At 38.6% G+C, this 25,789-nt stretch overlaps 1 protein-coding gene across 5 annotated transcripts in view; it reads left to right on the top strand.

The window, feature by feature from the left end:
• AKAP6 (A-kinase anchoring protein 6) overlaps nt 1-25,789 on the top strand; it is a 631,616-nt gene that overhangs the window by 369,651 nt on the left and 236,176 nt on the right. For all 5 annotated transcript variants that reach the window (XM_036881256.2, XM_036881257.2, XM_036881259.2 and 2 more), the window contains 2 exons: nt 10,101-10,197; nt 11,326-11,486. In XM_036881256.2, the coding sequence (XP_036737151.2) occupies nt 10,101-10,197; nt 11,326-11,486 (258 nt within the window). The remainder of the gene's footprint in view (nt 1-10,100; nt 10,198-11,325; nt 11,487-25,789) is intronic.

Genomic DNA, 25,789 nt, shown 5'->3' with positions numbered 1-25,789 from the left:
TACAAAACCAGATTGGATTAAACTAATAATGTGCTGGCTAACACAATCTCAATACAGATATTTTTGCATTTATTATCTATATTTAGATTTTCATGTTGTATTTTTTGTTAAATAGCTTTCATTTGTACACAATACTTCTCACAGAGTTTTTAGCTGTACAAGAAAATTTACCAAAATGCAGTCAGCTTTTTTCTTTTGCTTGACTTCCTATCTCCATCTGGGTTCCATTTTTCATTGCTTGAAGAGACATGAGGCTTTCTTTTCCCCACTCCCTTGTGCCCACCTCTCCCTACTTGCCTTTCTCTGTTGAGATGATAGGCAGCCCTGACCCAAGAAAGTTGAGCTTCACAAGACCAGCAGCTGCCATGTGGCTGCACTGCTCAGCTAATGGGAGGCAGTCATGAGACTTCAAAAGCTTGTGCTGCATGAGGTTGGCCGCCACCTCTCTCAGACCTACTGCTGGTCTCATAGGAGCTTTGAAGTTCTGTTTGCTTGTCCGCTTTGATTCCTGTCATTTTAAGGTGACTAGCTAAGAGTTTAGTAGGGAGCAGCATAACTTCTCTTTGGGGGATTTGAAATATTCAACTCCCATCCTTGAGTTACTCCCTTTAGTGGCTTGTGTATGGAAAGGTCTGTTGGGAATTTATAGCATGCAGGCATTTTGAGGTCGATGCATGGGGATGGGAGGATCATTTTGGACATGTGAAAGTTCTGGGCCACATTCCTTTGCTCATGTAACTCTAATTCTGTTTATCTAGGAGACAAATAGTGTTGTCTTCTCTTTTCAGTTAAAAAGGACCCCTAAACTGTTCAAAGCTCCTGGGAATATACTTTTTGCTTGATTCAGTTTAAGAGCTCTTGGGCCACAGTACTGATCAGTTCTCATTTGTTTTGAAAACTGTTGGTACCCAGACATTTTACAAATTTATTACTTTATTTATTCTTCTCTTTAGGATGTAATGACTGTTTTAAATGAGAATGTCAGGGAAACACTGCATCTATTAAGCCCTTCCTTTTTAGGGCAGTGGTATGCTAAGCCCCGAGGAGAAAGTTTGCAGACTGGCCCTGCAAGATGAGGATTCATTTATAGGCTGAAGGACACTGGGTGTAGACAAGAGCCAGGGTAGGACCTAACTCACATGAGCCAGGTGCTGTAACTTACCTCTCCCTCCCTGAATAGACCTTCTTATCTATTGTGTTATATGGAACTTAGGAATCTTGAAGCAGTTCACCCTGTATAAATGATATTAAGGTAGAAGTTTCAGGCCTGAGACAGATGTATACATTAGCCAGAATGCCTTTCATATCTATTTAAGGTTGTTGTGAAGATCAAATAAACATGTATGCAAGGATGCTTTGTTCATTCTGGGAGAGCTGTATGCATCTCCTTGGAGATCTGAGGTGTGGAGAACATGTGGCATGAGAAGCTCAGGTGTTCCTAGAGAAGTCGAGTTTCTCCCCACCTAAAGAAATGATTCACCTGTGACATTCACCTGCTTGAGGAACAACGTATATCTCTTTGGTATCTCCTCTAACAGCCTTGCACATGTGAAATAGGTACTAAAAATATCTGCTAAATGAATGAATGAACATTTGTAAAAGCATGGTTACAACCATTACAGGCAGTAAATTCTAACTAATGTTGTAAATCATCAAACAATGCCTGAGAATGTCGGCAAGTCAAATTATTTCCTCTACTGCTTCCAAACCAAAATGGACTCTGCTTGCAGAGCTGATTTTCAGGTATTGTCTGGTATATTTGTGACAAGAAAAACACCTATAGAGGTTAAAAAAAAAGAGGAATGTTTTCTTCTGTTTGGGGGATGTAATTCATCCCCCTTGGCAGAAAACACAAGGAAAATAAAAATGTTAACTCAAATATTAAAAAGGTTAAACAAATCCATGGGTTAACATTACTGTTTCAAAATATGAAGACTTATGTGACTAGACAGGATGTTAATGACTTGACATTATAAAATTTATTAAACTTATTTTTAAAGCAGTTTGGTTCCCCCTCTCAAATGCATGAAGCATATGGGAGTTGGAATAGAGCTGCCCTAGGCTGCCAAACAAATTTTTAATGGAAGTGGAGTCCTTCAGGGATTGTCCTAAATCCACATAATATTCTTAAGTCCTGGTGTTTGTGCTGGGACCTATATATTAACAGATGTACATGTGAATAAAATACTTATATCCATCCATCACCTTGGTGACTTCACATCTTTAGGGGCTGTTACACATCAATTATTCCACCACAGGGGGTAGAAAGATATTTGGGTCAGCATTGACCTCTTTTTCAATCAGCACCTCAGAGCAGTGTTCTGGAAGTTAGATGGTCCCTTTAGGCAGAACCTCTGTTTGAGAATCTATTTGGCCTAATGTGGCCATGCTGGGAAGACAATGTGATTACCTGTGCCAGGTGTGGAGGTGGCTTTCTGAAAAGCAAATGAAAATTTGGTCACTAAGAGTCACCATCGACAGTCAGAATCTCTCCCATATATCTAATTCTTGAATAAGATATTAGCAAGTGTCTCAGAAAAGACTGTCAAACCTTAATAAAATACACTTACCTACCACAAACAAAAAAATGCAGCTGTTTGAAAGAAATCGTGATTTGTCTGAAGAACTAAATTCACTTTCAAATGCTTGCAGATGTTATTATCTGAGGTTTCAGGAAGAAAGTCTCCTCAGGAAGGATGAAGATTTTTGTCTTTGTATCTTAATGTCTTCTTTTTATTTTTTTTAAAGGAAAACAAAGTTTTTATAATGCTTATCTTTTCATCATAAACTTGGAACTTCATTCTCAGGACTACATAGTGCTTTTAATTTTCTTGAGCTTCTGACATTATACCTGGAGGTGTGTTACATATTGTCATGACTGATAAATCAGTGACAAGTGCAGCCACTTCCTTTTGTTGCAGAAATACACAATCGTGGTGGTGGCTGACCATTTGTTTAATTATGTAGTAAGTATCATATGATGGGAGGGTAAAGCTAAATTAATGATTTGGCCTACCTCAGCCTGGGTACAGTTTATGTCGCAGGTACACTGGGATCATCTAAGTGTAATTGGCGAGTAATTTTGTAAGCAAAGGAACATGACAGGTCATTTAGATGGTGTTCACTGAGTAAAATTTGGGGACATTTATCAACCACTCCCAAGCAAAGAGTGATTGCACCAATATCTCTCCAAATGCTATAGTTAGTTTGAAAGATACATGGAGGTTTTTGGCTCGGATCTTTATTCATTTGCTCCACACTTGTTAGGTGTGTGCTGTGTACCAGGCGTTGATACCTCTGAGGATACAAAAATGAGTGAGAAGTTCTGTTCTCATGGCTGGGAAGCAGATGCATCAATAGTTATACCCCAGCATATTAAGTAGAGCTTTGAGTTCTACACAGAATCTGTGAATTCTGAGGAGGGGGATCTTGGAAGATGGAAAATGGTCAAGGAGAACTGGCCAGAGAGGGTGACACTCGAGATGAATTTTAAAGGATGAGCAAGGCTTAGCCAGGGGAAGGGCAAAAGGACTTTACAGGCCGAGGTGCTAGCAAGAGCAGAATTTGAAGGAAGACGGCTTGTGTGAGCTGGAAACTTTAAGCAGTTCTGGTGCATTTCAAGGCAGACATGGGGCTGGAAATGCAGACTTGCTGGGGATCTTAGGGGGTTCTGTAGGACATGCTTGAGGTGGGATCTTATCCTGGAACCTTGGGAAGCCATTGAAGGGTTTTAAGAAGAAGAGTATATTTGTCAGTTGTCTTGTAGACAGACCGTTTCATGTAATAAAATGTTTTCATAGAGCTATTACTGTATGCCAGGCTCTGTGCTACAGGTATTGAGACATTTCATCCTCACATCAACCAATGAAGTAGGCACTAACATTTACCCCTTTTTACAGGTGAAGAAACTGAGTACACAGAGGCTGTCAAAGTCACAGTAGGTGATGGAGGAGCCAGGATTTGAACCCAGATTGTCCAGCTCCAGAGCCCATGCTTATCACCACCACTCCACACCACATCATAGCCACTTGACACAACTGACTGTAACTCCCTATTTATAAGATGCACATCCCCACCCCACCCCATTGCACTGTGAGCTCTGGGAGGTCAAGCACTGTATTCATCTTATTCTCAGCCACATCCCACAAGCTTAGGACAATGCCTGTATGTTCAAATAAGGAGCAAATGGGGTTTTGAAGGGGCCATAGCTGGAGACTGTTGAAGTAAACTGGCAAGGCATGATGATAAGGGCCTGAATCCAGGGCGTGCTAGTCTATACAGAGAAGTGAAGATAGAGAAATACAATGGCAGGTCTTGGTGATCGAATGGACGTGTGCATTTTCTTGGTGTATTTTCACAATGTTTCTGATTTCCAGCTCCCACACCAGAGAGATGACTTGGCAAAAGAATCTGAAGCAGAGTGAAGCTCGTGCTGCTCTTCACAGAGCTCTGACATTCCTGGGAAGGAATGTTGCAGATTCAGGATGAGAATTTAGAAGAAACTTCCCCGGAGATAGTTAAAAATAGAACGGACACATCTGTCCGGGATGGCTGAGGGACAGAGCTGCCCTGAGGTAGATGAATGGTTAGATGGCCTTTGGGATTCTTCCCCCTTTGAAATTTTCTGGTTTCAAATAAATAAAAGTTCTCCTGAGCTACCTATCCTTCACTGCCTGCTTAAAGATAAAATCAGAGTGTCCAAGGACTGGAAAATATGTTGAGTCAAAATGCCTGGGTTGCAGATAAAGAAACAGAAGCCCAGAAGGGTTAGGTGACTCGTCCCAGGGCACATACCTGAGGCAAAAGGAAGACCCACGTCACTGGTCTTCCCCAAATCTCAGATGGCAGCATCTGTGTTTTAGTGCCCCCTGTGGGCAGGCCTGAGGCAGGTGGTGACACAAAGCAAAGAGAATGTGGTCTCTGCACTTGAGTTGAGAGAGCCTCAACAGTTAGTGCCACTTGTCACCTGGATAATGCCATGAAGTACCATTTACTACACAGAATATTTGGAAAATAAATAAAATGAATTTAGAAGTCTGTAATGATTTTTGTTTAGCTCTGCTCATTGCCAGGCACTGCTTCATGCTTTAACAATCGTTCTCTCTAATTCTTGCAGCAACCTAGAAGTTAGATAGTATTGTTTCATTTTGTGTTCCAGAAAGCTAAAGCCCTGAGAACTCGTTCTGTAAGACCAGGCTGTGTCAGCACCAATCCGACGCTGCACAAATGATGTTGGCATTTTGTTGTGCTTCCCTACAGTCCCTTTTTCTATGCGGTAGGATTGTTCATTTACATACCTGTAATTTTATCATAGATACAGTTTTGAATCTTCACTTTTTGGCTTGTATTGTGTTCTCTGTATTTTTCATGTGGTTTCATAATCTTCATTTTAATGGCTGTATAATGACCTACCAAGTTTTTTAGTAGGTTCTTAAAGAAATATTTACTCATAAAAATCTTTTAATTCTTGGCACATATGGTATTTGGAAGGTACATTTTATATTTTGAGCACCATCTGACTATCCTTTATGAATGGGACTGGGGAGAGGAGGAGAGAAACTTCCAGACTCTGCACAGGGGACCATGGCTTTATTCCCCGCCAGGAACCCCTCTGGGAACATGGGGTGGTCCTGGGCACCATTCAGGGTGGAGCCCAAGTGGAGATGGCCCCAGGCAGGTAGCAGGTAGTTTTCAAGCCTCTGCTTTTCTGACTGAATACCATTCTTTCTCCTGCCCCAGTGAAAAAAAGCAAGTTTTCATTTTCTTAGGGTAGTAAAAATCTTTTGTGTAAAGAAAAAGTGTCATCAAGTGCCTTATTCATCAGCACATATACTATCTCTTTAAAATGACAGTGGGAGTAAAAGTTCATCAGTTCAATATGTCTTTCACATTTGGAGACTCTTGACTAATAACCTCTGGTATTTATCATCAGAACAGCCAAAGAACTAAATTCTGGCACATACTGCTCTCACACACTGTGAAAAACTTAAAAAAAAGAAGATTTTCTCCATTTTTCCTTCTTCCATTCATTTAGAAGGAAAAGCATACCTTTTTTTAATTAAAAAATATATAAGCATGCAGAAACATCTGGCCTATATTACCATAGCAGCCTCCTAAACGGCCTCCTTGTTTCTGGTCTGTGCTTTTAAAATCGACTCTATACAACAGCCAGAAAGATCCTTCCAGAACACAGAACTGTACCAGTCACTCTCCTGTGTTGTTGGTGTCTTCTTCCATGACTCTTTGAGGGTCCGGGTTAAGTACCATATGCAGCCACAGGTTCCACTTACCCAGCTTGCAGCCTGTCCTTGGCCACACCAGTGGGAAGATGCCCATGGCTCCCCACTTCTTGCTACAATAAAGATGACCTCTGGGCCTGCATACAAATCAGTGCAAGCTCCCTACTGGACTGCAGACCCTGGCTTCCGCCTTAGGCTCCCACAGCACCTACTCAGCACTTGCCATACACATATGGAATACAGCCCACAGCTGTGGTTTTACTTGGCAGCATGATGCTTTCATTTTTTTTAAAATTAAATCTCGTTGGTCAGAGCATATCACCATTCAGTTTGCTTAAGGCCCCACCACCCTCTATTATATACCAAACCCAAATACTTATTTATTCTATGCTGGGTCATATAAAACTACTTGCTTTTTTATCTCTTTTATCCAATAGACTATAAGCTGTGCCAGAATTATGGATTGTTAGCTTTTGTATCTGTAGGCCTGGTAAAGACTGCTCAATAAATATCTGTTGTATTAATTTGTGCTCTTCAAAAAAGCTAAAATTAGGTCAGGAAAGACTCAACAGCTTTTTTTGGCCTCTCAGTTGTTTACAAACATCATAAAACTCATGGACCTCAATGGCCCTGGCAAATGCTAACAGTATTGCATGGGGGTAATGAGTGTTTTATCTGCTTTGTAAGGTCTTATGATCAAAAGTACAATCAGCATGCTTACCTGAATTTGGATCCTGCCAAGTAGTAATGCACCCAGGTCTGGACAAGCTGGAGAGGCAGAGATTGCAGGAATGGAAATACTCATTGGTCAGCATCTGATTGTATCATCTTTTTGATAATCCAGTCCTTTGTCCCAGTTACTGTATTTTTCATTTCCTTAGTTATTCTCTTCTAGACATTCAGTTTTGTGTTGCTTTAAGGATGCTAAAAAAGATCTGGTGCCCCACAGGACCCAGATTACTCACTTATGGAATTTCACATAATCAGTCACATAGGACCATGGGACCTGCCTATGGCAATGTTGTTACCATAAATTAAATCTCCAGAAAATCTCCTGCATTTTCAGGGACTGCTATGGGTATTACTGTGGGACTATATACCATAAGATATTGCTGAGGAAATATGCCAAATTACATTTCAATTGTACTGTACCATCTCAAACTTCTGTCAAATATTCTTAATACTAAATTCAGTGTAGTACACAAAGATATTGCTCAATGAGTGTTTAATGAAACATTCTGTAGTAGTAGTGTCAGTAGCACTAGAATGGAAATGTGTCCAAGTTACAAGTTCAAAGGAAATAAAACCTTTTGTCTAAGCTTCCTTCTCTAGGTAAGAGGTGGGGGCATATGGGACAGAGCTTATTTATAGATCCTTTAGCAGCCAGAAATTTCACTGACAATTTTGTTAAAGTGCCAGCTTGGCTGCCTTCTCAGAGGCCCGTTGTGAATTCCTTAGTTGATATTAATGGTTAATAGGTGCACGTGAAAATCAAGCAATATTGTACCTTTTGGGTAATAGATCTATTAAATGGTTCTTTTCCACAGCATCAAGATTATCAGCTTATCTTTTTCCTAATAATGTATACTTCATCTTCAAATGCTTCTACATCATCTTGAGGCAGAACCAGATCCAGCTGCATCTATTCTATACTCTTGGCTTCAATTATGTCAAATTATCCAACCTACTCATAGGTCCTTAGGTTGTCTTTTGCTATGAGACATGTGCCTCTTCGGAAACTCATGATTACCAACCATTCAGCCCAAGTCTATTGTAAGAAAATTTTGGCACTTCTGGTTGATCTCAGGTGTTTTTATTTTCCCTGTACCTTCTCCCTGAAACACACAGAAACCTCATTCTGCATGGCAGTGTTTCAGAGTTAAGGATTTCATTGCAGTGGCAAAAAGTATGCAGAAAATGGCAAAATATGCAGCCATATTTTGGCTATAAAGTAATAGATATTAAATTTTTCATAGACATTGTATTATTTGGATTGACCAGAGGCATGAGGCTTCTCATACTTTGCCATACTTTCTTTATTCAACCATATACCTGTAGCTAAAAGAGGGCAATACAAGAAATAGTTGAACAGCTCTTGGGGATTGTCTCTTCCTGTCATATTAGCATAAAGGCTAAAAACTTTACTGTTTCTTATGTCTCTAGTCAGGTGAAATGATTAAAAATTTTGGAGTCAATGTTTTTAGTCAAAATCCTCATCTGTGTACTTCACAGTCTGATCTGTCTGTCCCTATCTCTTTCATCTCCAAATTCTTTTGATTGTTTTTGTTCTTCTGAGCTTTAAAGTGAACCCTTCCCTCCATTAAAAAAAAGGAGAGCCCAGACTCACTACTGAACATCCAAGATGATTCAGGCTGTGCTTCGTTCTCCTAGTAATATATGCAAGTGCCCTTTGATGCTTTATACCCCCTAATCCTTATTACTCAGCCTAGTATGTAGAATAGACACAATACAGGGTTTTTGAATGAATGAATGAATGAATGAATGAATAGCTAATTTCACAATTTATGGTTGTTTAATCTCTTTATCCAAATTACATTTCAACTTGTACTGTACCATCTCAAACTTCTGTCAAATATTCTTCATACTAAATTCAGTGTAGTACACAAAGATATTGCTCAATGAGTGTTTAATGAAACATTCTGGAGTTTCATTTTGGAGTCTCATCATGGCAAAGCTAAAATTAGGCACACAGGGTTTCAAAATCCATGCTTATTCCAATTAGTCAGGTCAAGGAATGGATTTTCACCCTGAAGACTAATCCTGATTCAGCAGGCTGGTTACTATAATTACTCTCCTTTGGACCTCCTATGGTTGGAATGCCTTACAACATTCCAGAAATGGAAATATCTTCGGGAAACCATCTGTGTTTCTTGAAATATTTAAATGGAAACCTTCCCTTTCAGAGAGTGCTGTTGATCCAGTTCAACAGATATCCACTATTCTTGCAAACATTTATCAAACACCTTTATGTGACATGAGTTGGAGAAAACTGTGAAACTGGCGATTCTTTTAGGTTACTTACAATTGGTAGCCAAGTATAGAAATCAAGCAGAATACAGCATGATAAATTCTGCAATAAAAGCAGGTATAAGGATCAGAGGTCACAGGGAGCAGGGAGTGATTAACTCCATGTAAAGCATTAGGGGAAGGCTTCCTGAAAGAAATGGTTCTGAGTTGGAATTCAGCCGTGACAGCAGTTTTTGTCTTTTAGATGGCTATCCTGACTGAAAAAGCCTCTGATGTGCTTGATTTTTCATTTATAAAAGCAGCATCACATTGTAAGGAATATAGCTTTAAAAATCAAAGATATGAAAAACATTCGACATTTCAATACAGCACCTAGATCCATCTCGGTAGTAATTCTATGGTTTGTGTGATATCTGAGAAACAGAGCTGAATCAAACCCTACTATATTAATGGATTTATGTGCACATAAGGCTAATATATTTTATACTGCCAATTTTTTTATGGTTTCATAAATAGTGCTATCACTAACATTTTTAGAAAGTGAAGAAAAGAGCTTATATGTGCTGATAGAAATTCAGTCTATTTTATAGAACACTGCTACTCTTGATATAGCCTATGGGAGGTGACTTTTCATAAAAACCTAATGAATTTCTAGATTTGTCAGCTGTTTCCAAACAGATGCACTCTGCTAATCTAATGGAAACATTTTGAGCCCAGATTCCAAATATCAATAGCTTTTAGTATTGCAAATTAGTGTGTCTATTGGGTAAATTGGGCTTTGTGGTTCTTGATAAAAAGTAGCAAGTAATTTTGTGTGGATGTATTATGTTTAACTGCCTTGTGAGGGTTTGACGCTCATATTTTTCCTTGCAGAGTTTTAAGTTGAATGTAGACAGTCACTGTGCTCTCAAGGAAGCTGTGGAGGAGGAAGGACACCAACTTCTCGAGCTTATTGCATCTCCCAAAGCAGGTAAATCCTTCTGAAATATTGCAAGTCTTCATGTCTCCAGACTATTAAGAATGAAGAAGCATTGCTGTAAATTACTGCATATATTCACTTCCTTATGTATTATTAATATTTACATTATCAGATTGACCTTCAAGATTTATAAATGTTTCATATACTGCATACAATGCTGTGGTACTTAAAAGGTGAAATACTGCCTCCAAATGCTCTGTTCATCTTATTTTGGGCTTGCTGTTCACCTGAGTTGCAAGTAAAATCACATTCCAAAAAACTTCACATTGACATGCTTTTTGATGTTGGTGCCTGGAAATACCATTAAGATACTGAATTAGAATTGTGCAAATAGTTATAATGCATATGCATTAATGTACTTACAGATATCATTACAGATATAAAGCAGGCAATCTACAACTACCTGATTATTTTCCTGCCAATGCACACATGTGAACATTTTGGGTGTTCTTTGCTAGTCTGATGCAGTAGCAGAGTTTTGGCCTTAAACTAGTTCTTACCCCAATATTAATGTATTTATGAGGAAGAGATTATAAATAAAAAATAGTTTTGTTATTTGGTTATATTTATCCTGGTAATAAGAGACCATAAAATGAATTATAATTTGGCTCTTGCTTTGAGCTTACCACAGCTAAATAAGAAAAGACATCCTTAATCAGATGGGCTAGCTAAAGACTGTTGTTTTTATTGGGGCCATTTACTGTATTTCTCATTGAATTAACTTTACCTATTTCCATATATCTTTCTGATCATTGTAAACCCTCCACATAGATACATACAGGGTCTTTTATTTGGAATGTGAAACTATAGTGTTAATTAACTTTATACATCATGATTTTTGTTCCACATGCATATTTTTAGTCAATATACTGAGTCTAACTCCACTCTAAACCATGCACCTGTGTGGTTATCCCATTTTTGTGCCCTTATGCTTTATATAAAATCAAAACTTCCTAGTCTCTATTCTGAGTGGCAAATGCTTGTATGGCAGGTGATGGCAATGGTCGTTTAAAATTAAGCTTATTGTTTGAAGTATCCATTTAAATTACTAAATGAAAAAATAGTAATGGGTAAAAATGCAGTCAGGTCCATAACTTACGCTCCCCCCTTCCGGAGAAGGACTGAAGGACATGCTGCGGATGGTTGCCAGTCAGTGGAAGGAGCTGCAGAGGCAAATCAAACGACAGCACAGCTGGATTCTCCGGGCTCTGGACGCCATCAAAGCTGGGCTGCTCGCTACTGATGTGTCTGTGGCGGGCGAAGGCACGGGAAGCCCCAAGGTAAGTGGCTTGAAGTTTCCCTTATTTCCTCTTATTTCTGTCTTCTTTTGAACTAGGCACCACTGAAGTTTTTTTTCCACCCCTAAGGCTTTTCGTTTCTACTAGGTAAACTTTATCTATCTATCTATCTATATAGATATATAAACAAAATGAAATGGCTTAGTTTAGAACAGTAAAAAAGCCTTCAACTTCCAAGTTTTCCAGGAAGAGGTCTCTTTGTGGAAAGGGGCAGGCTAGGAGGGGGACAGTCCTTTAGGGTAGGAGAAAGGGGAACATAAAACATTTAGTAAACAAAACATAAAGCATCTTTAACATGAATAATCAGAATGGTTTTAAATTGTTTTGTTGCAACTATAAATCACTATAATCAGTGCAATCACTCAGCTCTGACATCCATTAGCCGCTTGGTTACAGCAAATTAACAAAGAAGAGAGAAAGTGATTCATTATCTCATTCCTGTTAATGACTATCAGATGCATTGCCTAATTAGGGGATGGTCATTGTAGTGGGAAGAAGGTCATACGCTTTGCTACAAATCTTTTTGCTCTGAGTGTAAGTTCTCCATAATGGTGCATGCACCGAATACAACAAGTACTTTAAAAATGAATATTGACATGTTTGGTTATCCATTTTAGGTTTACAAAATAACCCACAAAGTATAAGCAACTAAACTTTAAACGAGGTACCTTTTAATACAACGCACCACTGTTCTAAAGGTATCCTGGACTCATGATATGGAAAATAATTTTATTAATGTAATCTCTTTCCTTTTGTATTTGTTCTTTTGTGAAAGTAAATGCAGAAAACCATTCTCATAACAGACTCAGCATCGAAACATATTGTATTATGGGGGAAGCAAATTTAAGAGTTCATGGTTTCTATTCCTGGCAGGGACAAAGTAATTAAATCATCATCAAGTCACATTTATTCAGCATCCATGTGGATTGGCATTGTGCAAAATGTATACAGAGCAAGCTAAACAAACCGTTTACCCTCTTAGACTCACATTCTTAAGTGCAGGCAGAGGAGAAACCCAACCTGCCCTGCAATGGTGAGACCCACAAAGCTACTGAAAAGCTCAGACGATTTATAGCTTTGGAACCTCAAACAACAACCTCTAACTTATTTGTTGGAAACAGAGGATGGAATCATTAGTTCAGTTCCATTTAAAGAAGTCTTCATGGAGGGGATCACATTACAGGAAATACTTGAAGGAGGGAAGAGCAGCGGCTTGGCACATGAGCACATATTTTAGGAAGTGACGTGATGAAAGGATCAAAGCTGGAACTAATCGCATGGAATGGAGAGGGTGTTCAGCGGCCTTCTCAGGGCAGAAGTGGAGCTCTTTCAAGGAGAAGACTGTAAGGAGAAGTTGATTTGGGTTAATGCTTTGGGCAGGGGGTAATGATGATGAGAAAGGACACAATTAAAAACTCTGTTGTGTTTTATTTACTTAACACAAATATACTGAGAGCTTACTTTTTAAAACCTGTTCTGTGTTGGATATATTCTATGTGCCAGACATTGTTCTATGGTGCTTCTGTGTATTCTCTCATTTAATTCTCTCAACAGACCTGTAAGGTAGGTCTGTTGTAACTCCAGAAAATGGAGGCACAGAGAAATTAAGTAATTTGTGTAAGGTCACACAGGTGCTAAGAAGCAGAATTAGATTTGAATCTACGACCTTTGGCCTCACAGCCCTATTCGTCACCCTATTTTTCCCCTGATATTTAAATTCATATCTTCAGTCTTCTCTGAGAGCATTGCCTCTCACAGCACCGCTCAGGACCTGGTATGGTGAGCAGTTAGCCTCAGTGCCTGTCTCAGGGAGCCTGTGGTAAAGTGGGGAGAAAGACTTCAATCTACTAATCAGGCCTTTACAGATGGTGATGTGCTGTGAAAGAAAAGAAGAGGGAGCAACTGGAGTTTGGGCTGGGAGAAGGGATTTATTTGTATTTTTAGATCAGGGTAGTGCGGAGGCCTTCTCTGCGGAAGCAGCACTCAGCAGACCGGTGCACTTAAGGAGGAGGGTGTGAGGGAAGCTGGGTGGCAGAGGGGAAGGTTTTAGAGTGAACAGGGAAGTGACACTGATCTGCAGCTTAAAAGCTTGTTCCTGGCTGGCGTACAGCACGGTGGGTGGAGTGCAGTGCGTGGGAGCGCAGGTGGGGAGGGGCCAGTGTGGCACTGCAGAGAGGGTGCAGTCACCGAAATTAATATAAGACCGTGTCAAAAGTGAGCAGCCCTATTCACCAGAGCCAGTATGAATTTGATACTTATAAACTGGCTCATTTTGTAGGAGGTATCACAATGGAGTAAGGAAGATAACCCAGTGAGAAGAAAGTAGTATCACAGGAGAGGCAATGTCAGCATTTGTCAAAAGGAGGACCTGGCCTGGCCCCGTCTCAGATAGGTGAGCACCTCCTGTCTCAGACTGCAGGGCCTGCTTTCCACAAGCTCCCAGAGAACTGCTGTTCAAAGCCCTAAGACAGGCCTCTTCCTGTCAGGCCACAAGGTCCTCACACAGAATGGATGAGAGAGCCTATTGCATTGTTACTAATAATAGCAAATAATTGGTATCAGCTGAAGTGTTTAAAACAGGGAGTTTAATTAAATTATGTTACATTTTACCCTAATGATAAGGCTGCATAGCCATTAAAAATAATATGTTAGAATTTTAAACATTGTAAAAGACCTATAGTATGCAATTATGTATTTTTATATACCTTTGAACTTTCCAAATTTCTACAATGAGTCAGAATTATTTTTAACAGAAAAATAAAAAACTAAAAATGCATGTAAAATACAAGAACTAAAAAGTGATTTAAAAGGTAAATAGGTGACATTGATGTGAGAAGACTGAAGATATGAATTTAAATATCAGGGGAAAAAAATAAATACATCTACTTCTTAAAGATTTGGGTGCCTCATTTCTAAACAAACAGTAACAAAAACCCTCTGTATTTGAATCATCCCCAAAGTGAACGGGTCTTCCTTGAGTCACATTAGTTACAAAGGGTAACAAAAGTTTGTCTTGTTAATTTGTATTACTGTTCCAAAGACTTTCCCGACACACTCCGCACAGTGCAGTGCTCATGAAGGCAGCCACAGGGAAGGGCCTTCGTAGGTACCTGCAGATGGGGACCCGAGAGGTGCTGGGGACTGATGGGTGGGGCCAGCAGAGCCCCATGCCTTCGCCCCCCAGGTAGTTCTCTCTTCCCCAATCCTGGCTGAATTATCTCTGGACAAGTGAACTCATCCATAGTAAAGGATGAAGGTGAAATCAATCTAAGACAAAGAAGATACAATTCTAAATTTAAGTTTAGGAAACCATGGAGAAGTGAGAGTGATCATTCTTTCTCTTTCATGTTTATAATTTTCTCCTTTAGTCCCTTGGGCAAACACAAAGATTAATAAGAAAGGCTCAGACTCTGAAGTCAGACTGCCTGCGTTCAACTCCTGGCACTTACTAGCTCTGTGTCCTTGGGAATATTAAGTGGTTTCTCTGTGCCTCAGGTTCCTCCTTTGTGAACTGGAGGCAGTGATAGCACTTGTCTCAAAGGGTTGTGATGTAGCTTGAAGAGTTGACATTTCTAAAGTGCTTAGAGCAATGCCTGGTACATAGCTAATCCTGGATAAGGGTAAATGTACAAGCCTCATATTCTGGTAGTGCAAACAATAAACAAATAATAATAGAATTTGATAAATACTGTAGTAGAGATAGATAAAAAGTGCTACGAGTACACAGAGAAGGAAATAACTAACCCTACTTGGGGGGTATCAAAACAGAATACGGGAGAGTGGGAAGGACTGCCAGGGTGAAAATAATGGGCAGGGAGAATGGCACTTGCAGAGACATGAAGGTGTAAAAAGGTGTGGCATGGCTGGAACCCAGGATTTTGTGTGGACGATGATTGGGTGGTTTAGCAAAATCTACACTGTCTCACAGTGTGACAAAAAATTACCCTTATAATCACTGATTTGAGCAATAATTCCTCATGTGTCCTGTTGGACACTATCCAAGCCAGAGTGAGGTCCCTATACAGAATATATCTAATATGTATTGTTTAAACAGAAATTTTTCTTGCCATATTGCACTAAATAGAGCAAGCTTAAATAGGTGACTCTGAAGTTCTCTAAGACTTAAAACTGGATTAGACTTCTGTCTATCATGTCAGCCCTCTTTCCGTGATGTGACCTTGCACAGGTCATGTACAAATTTTGCCATGAAATGCATCTCCAAGCACAGTAGTTATGATAATTATTTCATCTTAGACCTAAAAGAGGAAGCAAAATTAAAACAATAAAAATAACTCCAGAATTCATCTTAGGTTTACTTCAGAAGCTACTGGGAACTTGAGAAGCATAATAGAAAATCTAAGGGATATATCTAGGGGGTATTTTTCTTTTTTACCTTGTTTGAGAGACTGCAGAAAAGGACTTGGTCTTAGAAATCTTGTAAAGAAGGAGGGTAGGAGGAAATTCAAAGGCTCTGGGAAACTTCTCCCCCAGGACTTGGCAGCATACCTTATTTGTTGTATTTCATTTTTTTAAAAAGTGTTTTCCCAGGGCTGTGAGATCTTTTATACATGGAAATAGAGAACGGAATTCAGCAGTTCTAGAAACAGTTTCAGCACTCACATCCAAGAATTGAAAATATGCTTGTAATTATATATCTTAAGATAGATTGGTGAAAGTTTATCACCTTAAACTAGGCTTTCAGTGTGTTAAGTTTTTGAATGGTGTAAGCCGGAGGGATTTCAAACAGTGAATATCCAATGCCTAACAAAGGCTACATTCTTTTCTTGACCTTTCAAGACAACAACAACAACAAAATCCTGAAAGCAAGAAAGCATCCTTAAATTTTGTACATTGCCTCCTTTAAAATGTTCTTATCCTCTATTTTCTTTACTTTTCGCATATAGAGCATGCCATCATTATGTGTCTAAGCAACAAGGCCAGATTTCCCCACATGACATCTCAGACTTTGCATCACTGGAAGCACAGAGCAATAGTTCCTTTGTCCTCTTTAAAGAAACAGATAAGTTCCTAAAACAAAGCATATTTGAAGATTTTATTGTAAATTCAGGAAACTTTATAGCTTCTAGAAGGGTGATGTAGCCTCAGTCCCAACCAACATCTTCACTTACTTAGTGAAAAAGACAGAGGGTTAGCTGTTTTGAACTCTGGGGTTATGCTGATTTATCTGCCTTCTTTGAGGTTATTAGATTGAAGTCTTCATCCCTTTGGAAATGGATGTCAGCCTATGAATGTCATCAGTGTTATCTGTTTGACAATAGCATGAAAGTAAGCTTATGGACATTTCTTACGTATGTTTGCTCAGCCCTACGGAGTGACAGTATTAGATACTGGCTAAGAGACCTGTGCCTGGCCTCTGACTTGGGTGTGTCTAAGGCAACCTGGCTTTTCTTCAGTCTAGAGAGGCAAGTCCAGTGTTAACACACATTCTCTGTCTGTTATCAGATGCCTGAATCTTAACCCAGTATTTGTACTGAGTTATAGGTAACTTTTTTTAACTGGAGGGGAGAAAAAAACCAATTTGGGAAGTACCTTTGTTGATATTATCTCTGTATTCTATAGTGCCTCTTTGGTAACAGTGCATTTGGGTATTATTATCCTGAAATAGTAATTTGATCCTAATTCTTCCAGAGCATTGTCTCTGCATTCATTTCTTTTCTGGCTCAAAAGCTTATGTAGTTAACATGTTCTTTAAAACAGGATCTTCAGAAACAGCATTAAGGTAATAAATGGGAATTACATTTATATGTTGTAAGTTCCCCATATACACTGACACATAAATGTATAGAGAACTCTTTGAGATACTTTACTATTTTCTTCATGCAAAGAAGGGCACAATTATATGTTGTCAAAAGGAACTGGAAATGATACAATAAGATTAAATTGTATCTACAGTCTACAGAAAGAAAGACCACAGGCAAAGGCCTGGCCATTATTTATTGGGTGCTGATGGAGAGCTCTGCCCAATGCTGGGCTAGACATGAGGGAAGACATGCTCAGTGGTCTTATCATCTCAGTGTTAAGACACAGTGTAACATCTTGTCTAATGTAAATTGGGCTATCTCAGATCTAGAATAATAGATCACCTAAGATTCAGATAATCTTAATTAGGATGTTGACAGATTGAAGTGGAATGTGATTCTTGATGCAAGCAAATGAGTAATAAAATGCATTACCAATTCTACCTCTTCCCTGCAGAACTCTTCCTAAAAGCCAGTATCTGATCCATTTCTTTTCCTGCTGAATATACAAACATAGCCCTCATATACACTACCTAGGGAGAACTCTTTCTTTTACTATGGATTCTTCATTAGTCCATTTTTTTGTTACCAGCAAGGCAACTTTTCTTCAAATGTATTTTGGAAAGACAGAAACAAAAGTGAGTTATTTCTTTGAAGATCAGGTGTGGTTACTAAATTTGTGATAGAATTAAATAGAATATAGTTCCTCTAATATCCTTTAGGCACTTACATTTTCATATTATCAGATGTGTGGGTGGATCCAAGATGAGAAATTTTTAAAAATAACATACCACTCTGAGGAAGTGACTGAAAAAATGATTGAGATAGTAAAAGTATATACTGGGTCAAAGGGCAGGTAATGGTCAACTCTTCATGCTCTCTCTATATGATGTGTAAGACCATAATTTATGTTAATTTTTTCACACTATATTTTCATAGCTAGTGGCCTTGAGGGTAGAAACATTTGGCTCAGGAAGAATCTGGGAGTGAAATTCTTTGGTGTATTTAATCAACATAGAGAAATGTCATTGACCTACTAGGTAGCCTTTTTCCCCCCTATTTGGTCAAAGGGTGCCAAATCTAGGAATCTGTAAAGGCTGAAGTTGCAAAGATGCATAGTATGGATGTAAAGTTACATTCTATGGAAAACAGCCATCTTTTGTTAGCAGAACTCACATGTTAACTGATCTACTTTAGACATACTGCATAGGAAACGCAGAGGGACTTTTTGATATATAGTGGAGGTAAACATTTAAAAAAATCTGTAAGTACTTAAGTACAAAATGGAAGGGAGATACAGAATTACTTCTAAAATCACTTTTAAATTAGTAAGTAAATTAATTGAAAGTGTGAAACAGTTACCTTACTGTGTGATTTACACTTTTTTCTGGATGTGTTGTTTCTGGCAGGGGAGAGGTCTGAGCTGGGGAGAGCCCTGCTAAAGGGATTACTCTGCTCTGGCTTTTGTGTTTATTGAGTCACCTAGGACTTCATATAAAACAGCGGCTTTCAAATGGACACACACCTGCACTTGACACCCAAAATACTCCAAACGTTTGTTTAACTTTCCTCACACCCAGAGGATCTCCCATCCAGTAAGGTCAGAAAGCACTGAGATGACCACATTCTTCTTCTTCCTTCTCCTTGGCAATCAGGTGGAATATAGCTATTTATGTAGTTCTGATGTTAATAGAAATGGAGATCCTCTTTCAATGTATTGTAGTGCTCTTTGCTGCCAGGACTCAGAACATTCCTAGTTTTACCTCCCACTGGGCCTAGATGAAGGTTAATGTTTCTCAGGAAATGTTAACTAGATTGGAGGTCCTGCTGGGCCAGAGCTGGGGGACTGTCTCATTGTATTTTCCAGGCCATTTTGCATTGGGTTGGGGTAGGGGCTTCCCATCTGTATACTTAGTCGCCTGCAGAGGCCAGCACTCGTTTAGTGTTGCCCCAGAAGGCTAAGCAAGGCCATGAATCTTGCTGGGTGGGAAGAAGGCAAGGGAAAAAAAGGAAGCCTTAACCAGGAGACTAAGACAAAGGAAAGGAGGGAAGGAAAGGAAAGAGGGTGAAGGAATGGAAAGACAAAGAAAAGAGAGAAGTATGTGTCCAGTGAAATACATTAGAAGCTAACTGCCCGAGTCTGTTTTACAGACATTAATGCTTTCATGTCTTCCTCTCTCCCTCTCTCTCTTACTCTTTCCTTTCTCTATCTCTGGGAATCAGAGCCAGAAAAGCTTTCTTTACATATGATATCTTAGATTATTATTGTATAACCATTTTGTGTGTGTGTATGTGTAACATACTCTGTTAGTGGGATCAGCACTTAGAGCAGCTTACTGTGGTCAGTCTGTGGTCTGTGTCAAGCCTTTTACCTGGATTGCCTTATTCAATCTTCTCAACAATACTAGCAGTCTTAACTCCTATTATCACTTACACTTTGGAACAACATATCTAAGCACATATTAGATACTCAGGCTTATTCAGAGTCTTTCTGAAAACCTTACATGACAGAGTGAAGGCCAAACTCCTTATTCTGTCATTTGATAACACCTGATTAGTTAAGATTTGTGTCACTGTTTCATTTCATAAATCAGGTAGCCAATTCACCATCTTCCAAATGTATTTTCCCCTTTCTTTTTTCCTTGCTTTTGCCCCAGGATTTTCCCATTCTCTCCTTCTATACTATCCTTAAAATCAATACATATTGAATGTATAACTGTACTGATATCATAGTTCTGGAGAGGATAATGCCATACCTCTTCTTGCTCCCTGGCCAGCAGTAGAGACAGATATGCACATATGTAATTAGATTAAGGAAGACTGTGTGATAAATACCATAATAAGGCACATAAAAGATGGGGAAAGGGCATTATTTCAATCTGATGGAGTCTGGGAAGGCTTCCCCACACAAGAGAAAATGGATTGTGTGAAGGTCTCTAATATTCTGACAAATTGTGAGTAGGAAGATAGTAGAAGGAAAGCATTCCAGGAAGAGGAAATACATGGTCAAAAGTATGAAAAAGGGAATTTATGAGGGACATCTAGAGAATGGTAATCAGTGAATAGTTGGGCTCTTTTGGGCCTAGAGTATCTACATGTTTTGGGGAAGGGATGAGGACCTAGTGGAAAATAAATCTGAAAAACTTAGAGCTGTATACTAGACAGCTTTGAATACCAGCTGCAGAGCTTGTATTTTACTAGCATGCCGTGAGTGTTTTAATGATTGCATTTAGTTACAGAAGACATGATAAAAGTAGGATGAGAAAGCAAGGCCTGACAGGGAATTAGGAAACTAGTACAGTAACGAAAGGGAGGTAAAGTAAAACACTAGCTATGATAATATAAAGAACAAAATAGAAGTGATATTATGGAAGAAGAAATGTTAGGGTTTGGTATCTAGGGAATAGAGGGTTGAGGGAAGAGTTAATGACCACAGTAAACTGCTCTAAGTGCTAATCCCATACAAAGGAATTGAGTATGAGTAGTTGGAAGAATGGTGTTACCATTAATGGAAGTTAGATACATTTTAGTAAGCAGTTTTGAAAGCTGCATATAGTGACCTTGATGTCCAATTAATTAGAATAACTGGGTATATAACCTGGGCATAGATATTTTTGTAACCTCTGCAGAATGTGCAGGCAAGTTCGAGAACAATGATTTGGAAATAGGAGAAGCCTGAAAATAAACTATGGGTTATATGCAATGTTCAGTGGAAAATGCAAACCCGAAGCTTGGAGTAGGGATCAGTGTTAAGGATATAAGTTTGGCAGTCAAAATAGAAATAATAGCTGTAGCCCTGGAAGTTGATATTGACTAGAAAGGATTATTGTGTGAGAATGAAGGAAAGGTATGATAGAACCTTGAAGAATGTCTGGAGTAACTGAGGGCAAGATGCTATATTAAAATGGAGGATTAAATGAGAATCTGCATGCTCAGCAGTAAAACTCCCAGCTCTTACCCCAGAATGCTGGTAGAAGGGATAGCAGGGATGTAGGTCAAAGGAACTTTTCGTGGGGTATAGGTGACCTTAGCATGTGTGTAGGCTAAAGAATAGGACTTCTTAAAAGGGGACAGTTGAAAATAATTTCAAGAAGGAAGAGAAAGAAGATGAATTGATACAGTGATTCAGTTGAGGGAGAGGATGTGAACCCGGTAGAGCTGTGAGTTTCAGGTAGGGAAGATACTTGTGACATAGAGAAAGAAGAAATGTTGGGTGGTAAGCAACAGTCAAGAGGTAAGGAAGCCAAAGCATTTAGAATGAAGGCAAATTCAATGTGATTAGTCAGTGCAGCAATTATTTGCATAGCGGGAGGATTGAGGGTGAGGAGGGACTGGAGAACAGGACTGAAATTCATATCCTGCCTTCTCACTAGAGATTTCCAATAAATTTTTAGTCCTAAGTGATTGCTCCCTCATCTAAATTGTATTGCATTTACTAGTTGTACAACACAGCTGATGATTAATCACAAACAGCCTTGTGACATTATTTCCATTTTATCTTGAACTTCCACTTATGTCTTTTATAGTTAAATTTTAAGGTGCTTACACTCCATGACTGCAAACTCCTCAGGGCAGCAACTGCATCCTAAATTTTTTGTTTTACTCACTTTAAACATTATTTGAGCTAAAAATTTTTATTTAATTTTAATGAGTTGATAAATAATATTAAAACTAAAGACAGAACTCCACTTAATCTTTTCATCTTTCATGATACTGTGTGGATAGTGACACAATCCTATCTTCCATCTGCTCTTCCTTTCTATAATTCTCTTGCTTTTTATAAATTCCTTTGCCTCTTGCTTTTTATTGTATGTAAAACAATCTTTCAAAGAGTGATTTCAGCTATTTTTCCTAAAATGACTAGCAATTTATACTGTAAAAAAGGAAAAACATATGATTTTATTATTAAATTTGCACTTGAGTCATGTCTAGTTGGTTAATCATTTTAATAGGTTGTTAGATTTTTTACATCTTAAAAAAGACTTGCTGAAAAAATGTACTCTGAGTTGCTTCTTTGAAAAAGACTAAAAGCATCTAATGTAACTTAGCAGCTGACCAGCACACTGGTTGATAAAATTTGTAGTCTTCCCTTTAAAACTCTCTAACAAGATCAGGTGACACTGAACCTAAGAAGGTACAGGTCTCTAACTGACATAATCTCAAAGGGCAGAACCAGATCATACCACTGTTTGAATCACTAACAAAGTCTAATCTCTGATGTATTATATTTGGTGCATTATAATCTGTGTTCATACACATCTTTCTAGAAGATGATAAATGCGGTTTAGCTAACCTAATAAAGTTTACACTCATCTAGACCTTTGTAGAAAATATGGGACTGGGGAGCTTTGCTCTGTAAGACGACCTGGATCAATTCTCTGTAACAGTCTCCACAAAATACACACTCATGCAATTTCCAAACCAGCTGCGTCAGTTTCCCTACTTTGATTCATTTGGTTCCTATTCTAAATGTCATTAGATAGATGGGGAGAAATACTGATTTTCACTGCATAAAGTCTGGGTAAACCAATAACACCAAAATTTCTAATAGGAGATTTTGGTCTGGTTGGGAGAGAAGAAAGAATTTAATAAAATTTACCTGAAGCCTCTAAAATTAATCCGTTATTTGAGGGCTATGCATTTTGAATAATAAGGAATTTTGAAAAACTCCTCTTTGTCTCAGCTCTTTTCTCCTTTTCAGACCCTCATACCCAAAGCTCTTATTTCTTTCCTAGCTGAAAATAAACTAATAACCATGATTCTGATACTGAAGAGACTTAATAATATCAGTGATACGGACTGTTGTAGAACATGCCGACCAGCTTGATGTGTTGGAACTTTTCCCATTACTCAAGACTCTGGAGGTTCCAGAACCGTGCCTGTCGCACACTTAGCAGTTGCTTTACATTGACTCCCTTTTTGATCCCTAATTCTTCTTGCTCTTTACAGACTCATTTAAGATTTATGTGTTTATCAAATGGCAGCTTTCTGGGCCCCACTACCCATTCTCATTAATGAAGTTCTGGTGTCATATAGTTTTTTCCTCTCAAGTAAATTAGACTCAAACGACTCAGCAGAAAACAAAATGTATTCTTTGAAATTACCATTAAATAGTACTGCTATCATTTTTGTTGCATTTTAGAATGGAATGAAATCATCTGATTTCTGAATAAGTGAGAACCTTGTAACTATTACTGTTAATCAGTGATTGAATTCCTTCTCCCCCTTTTGGTTGACGGCCACAAGTTATTAATGATACGATACAGGACAAACAGAAGAGTGATGTGAACAAAGACATCGCTAGATGAAGGTACATTTGATGATCTGGGTGTTTTTATACCTTTGTAATTACTTTTGTATTTTATCCAATTGTGCAGTAGTTTTCAGTTGTATTCCTGCTTCAGACCTTTGACAAATAGCATCTTCTATTGTTATCTGGAGATTATTTTAGTCTCAATTGTACACACACAGCTTAACGGCTATTCTCCATTGGCTAATACACAAAGGGAAAATCAGGTAAGATTTTGAAGATAGAATCTCTTTGGAAATTCTGCATCTTAAGCAGACGTTGTCTCACAAGTTTCTTTGAATGAATGCCTTGAAATGGAAACTCTTTTTGTATGTACTTTTCCTACGCAATCAATAGTTCTCTTTCTTCCCCTAAATGATAAAATTGGACATTAGGAAGTATAGGCACACTTCTCCTCATAAAGGGAAAAGGGTTTGGGATGTTGCACTAATGATATAATCAGCAGCAGCATCAAACAATGTTTATTAAGCTTAATTTGCAGGCATGAGAACTGCCTAACCAACAGCCATTTTCCTCCTCTTTCTTAACAGAATAACCTATTTTTTCCACACACACATTTTCTGATGTGTTATGTGGTTCAGATGAAATGGACCTTATTCCCCAGTCCAGGCAATGAACCATGGTTAGCCTACCAGACAGCCATGTGGCTCCCCTTGCTCTGTTAGCATGGCTGATTGATGCACTTCTGAGCAGGGAGATAGGAAGGAAAGTCTCTGTGGGGCTTTGGGAAAGGTTTTCCTTTTTTATAGAAAGAGACAAACAAGAAGAAAAGGTTCCCTTTCAAACTCTGGATGCTTTCACAAGGATGTGAAGCTGAACTATTATAGTCATTTTGTTATATTATGAACGGGCAAAGCTTAAATGCAAAGGGTGACAGGCGAGGGATGGAGTCTTTACATCGTTGAACAGCTGTATTAACCAACCCTGGAGCTATCCTACCTTCAGCGTTTTTAATAATTCCCTGCTTTGTTTAGCCTTTCTCTGTTAGTGGAGTTGGAATTCTCTGTTATTGGGAACACAAGCATCCTAAGCAACAAATTCACTGTTTTAATAAATTATTATAGATTGCTAAGCACCATACAGTTTTAATCTTTCTCTTTGTGTTACCACTCAAGCTGCTTGCTTTTGTTTTTTTCTCCCTCACTGCTAAACTGTCATCTTTTCTTCTTAAACCTCTTACTTCTGAACTTTTGCTACACGGTACCCTGGCCACAGTCACTTTATTGATACTGTGCTCATTAGTGTTCATTTATGACTTATTGGTTACAAATCAATTGATCTCTGAGCCTCAGCTCCATTATCTATAATTAAAACACTTGGTTCTGATTGGTGGTTTAATTTAAAAATTATTAGCCAATAATTTTTTTGAAACTGAATCTTCCTCAAACTCCATCATAAAAAACAAACCAAATAGAATTTTTTGGTTGACTCAGTACGTGGGAGCTTTGCTTACTGCCCTCCCTGTCCTTATCCTCTGCAGAGCTCACAGGTTCCATAGCACATAGTTCTAAAACTAGCCTCCAAATCTGACCTTCTTGTCAGTGCCTCTCCTGCCTCTTTTCCATTTGCACTGTAATCCTTACCCAGAATGCTTCAGTGGTTTACCGTTGCCTAACTACAAAGTTCCTGCCTTTCTAGCTTTGTTCCTTTGAGTCTTCTTTGTATTCCTTTGCCTCAGCCACGTGGGGCTACTTCTAGTCTCCAAAACAGCTCAGTTTTTCCCTTTTTCTATGCTCGTCTCTTTCTGTTCCTTATGTCTTTGCCCATCTCCACCTGTTCAGTCCTTTTCACTCTCATCCAGTACCCATGTAAGTCAAAATGGCTCTCAGTTTTCTGAATGTTCCTATAGCATTTTAATCTCAATTATAGTACCTACCACATTCTTTGAATTTTATGTTAAAGATCTTCCTCAAGCTGTATGCTCTCTGAAAGTGGGGAATTTTTTCTTGCTCACACTGCAGTGTTCAGCATATGTCCCTCAAAGATAACTCTCAAAAAATGTTAATGAACAAAACATTTACAACAGAAATCAAAATCCTTAAATTATGTGGGTGTTCTTTATGTTTATTTTTGTTAGTCCTTTAAATATTTGTATAAGTCTTGTAAATTGATCTATGCTCTATGATGTTATGTAGAATAAATTGATTTAATTGATTAAATTTAGTCAATTGGATGGAATCTAGATGGGCTATATAAAAATAAGGTGAGTATCTTTT

The sequence above is a fragment of the Manis pentadactyla genome, chromosome 11 (assembly GCF_030020395.1).
Source record: "Manis pentadactyla isolate mManPen7 chromosome 11, mManPen7.hap1, whole genome shotgun sequence".
In the NCBI taxonomy this organism is placed as follows: domain Eukaryota; kingdom Metazoa; phylum Chordata; class Mammalia; order Pholidota; family Manidae; genus Manis; species Manis pentadactyla.
This window is presented reverse-complemented; position numbering and strand designations above follow the sequence as displayed.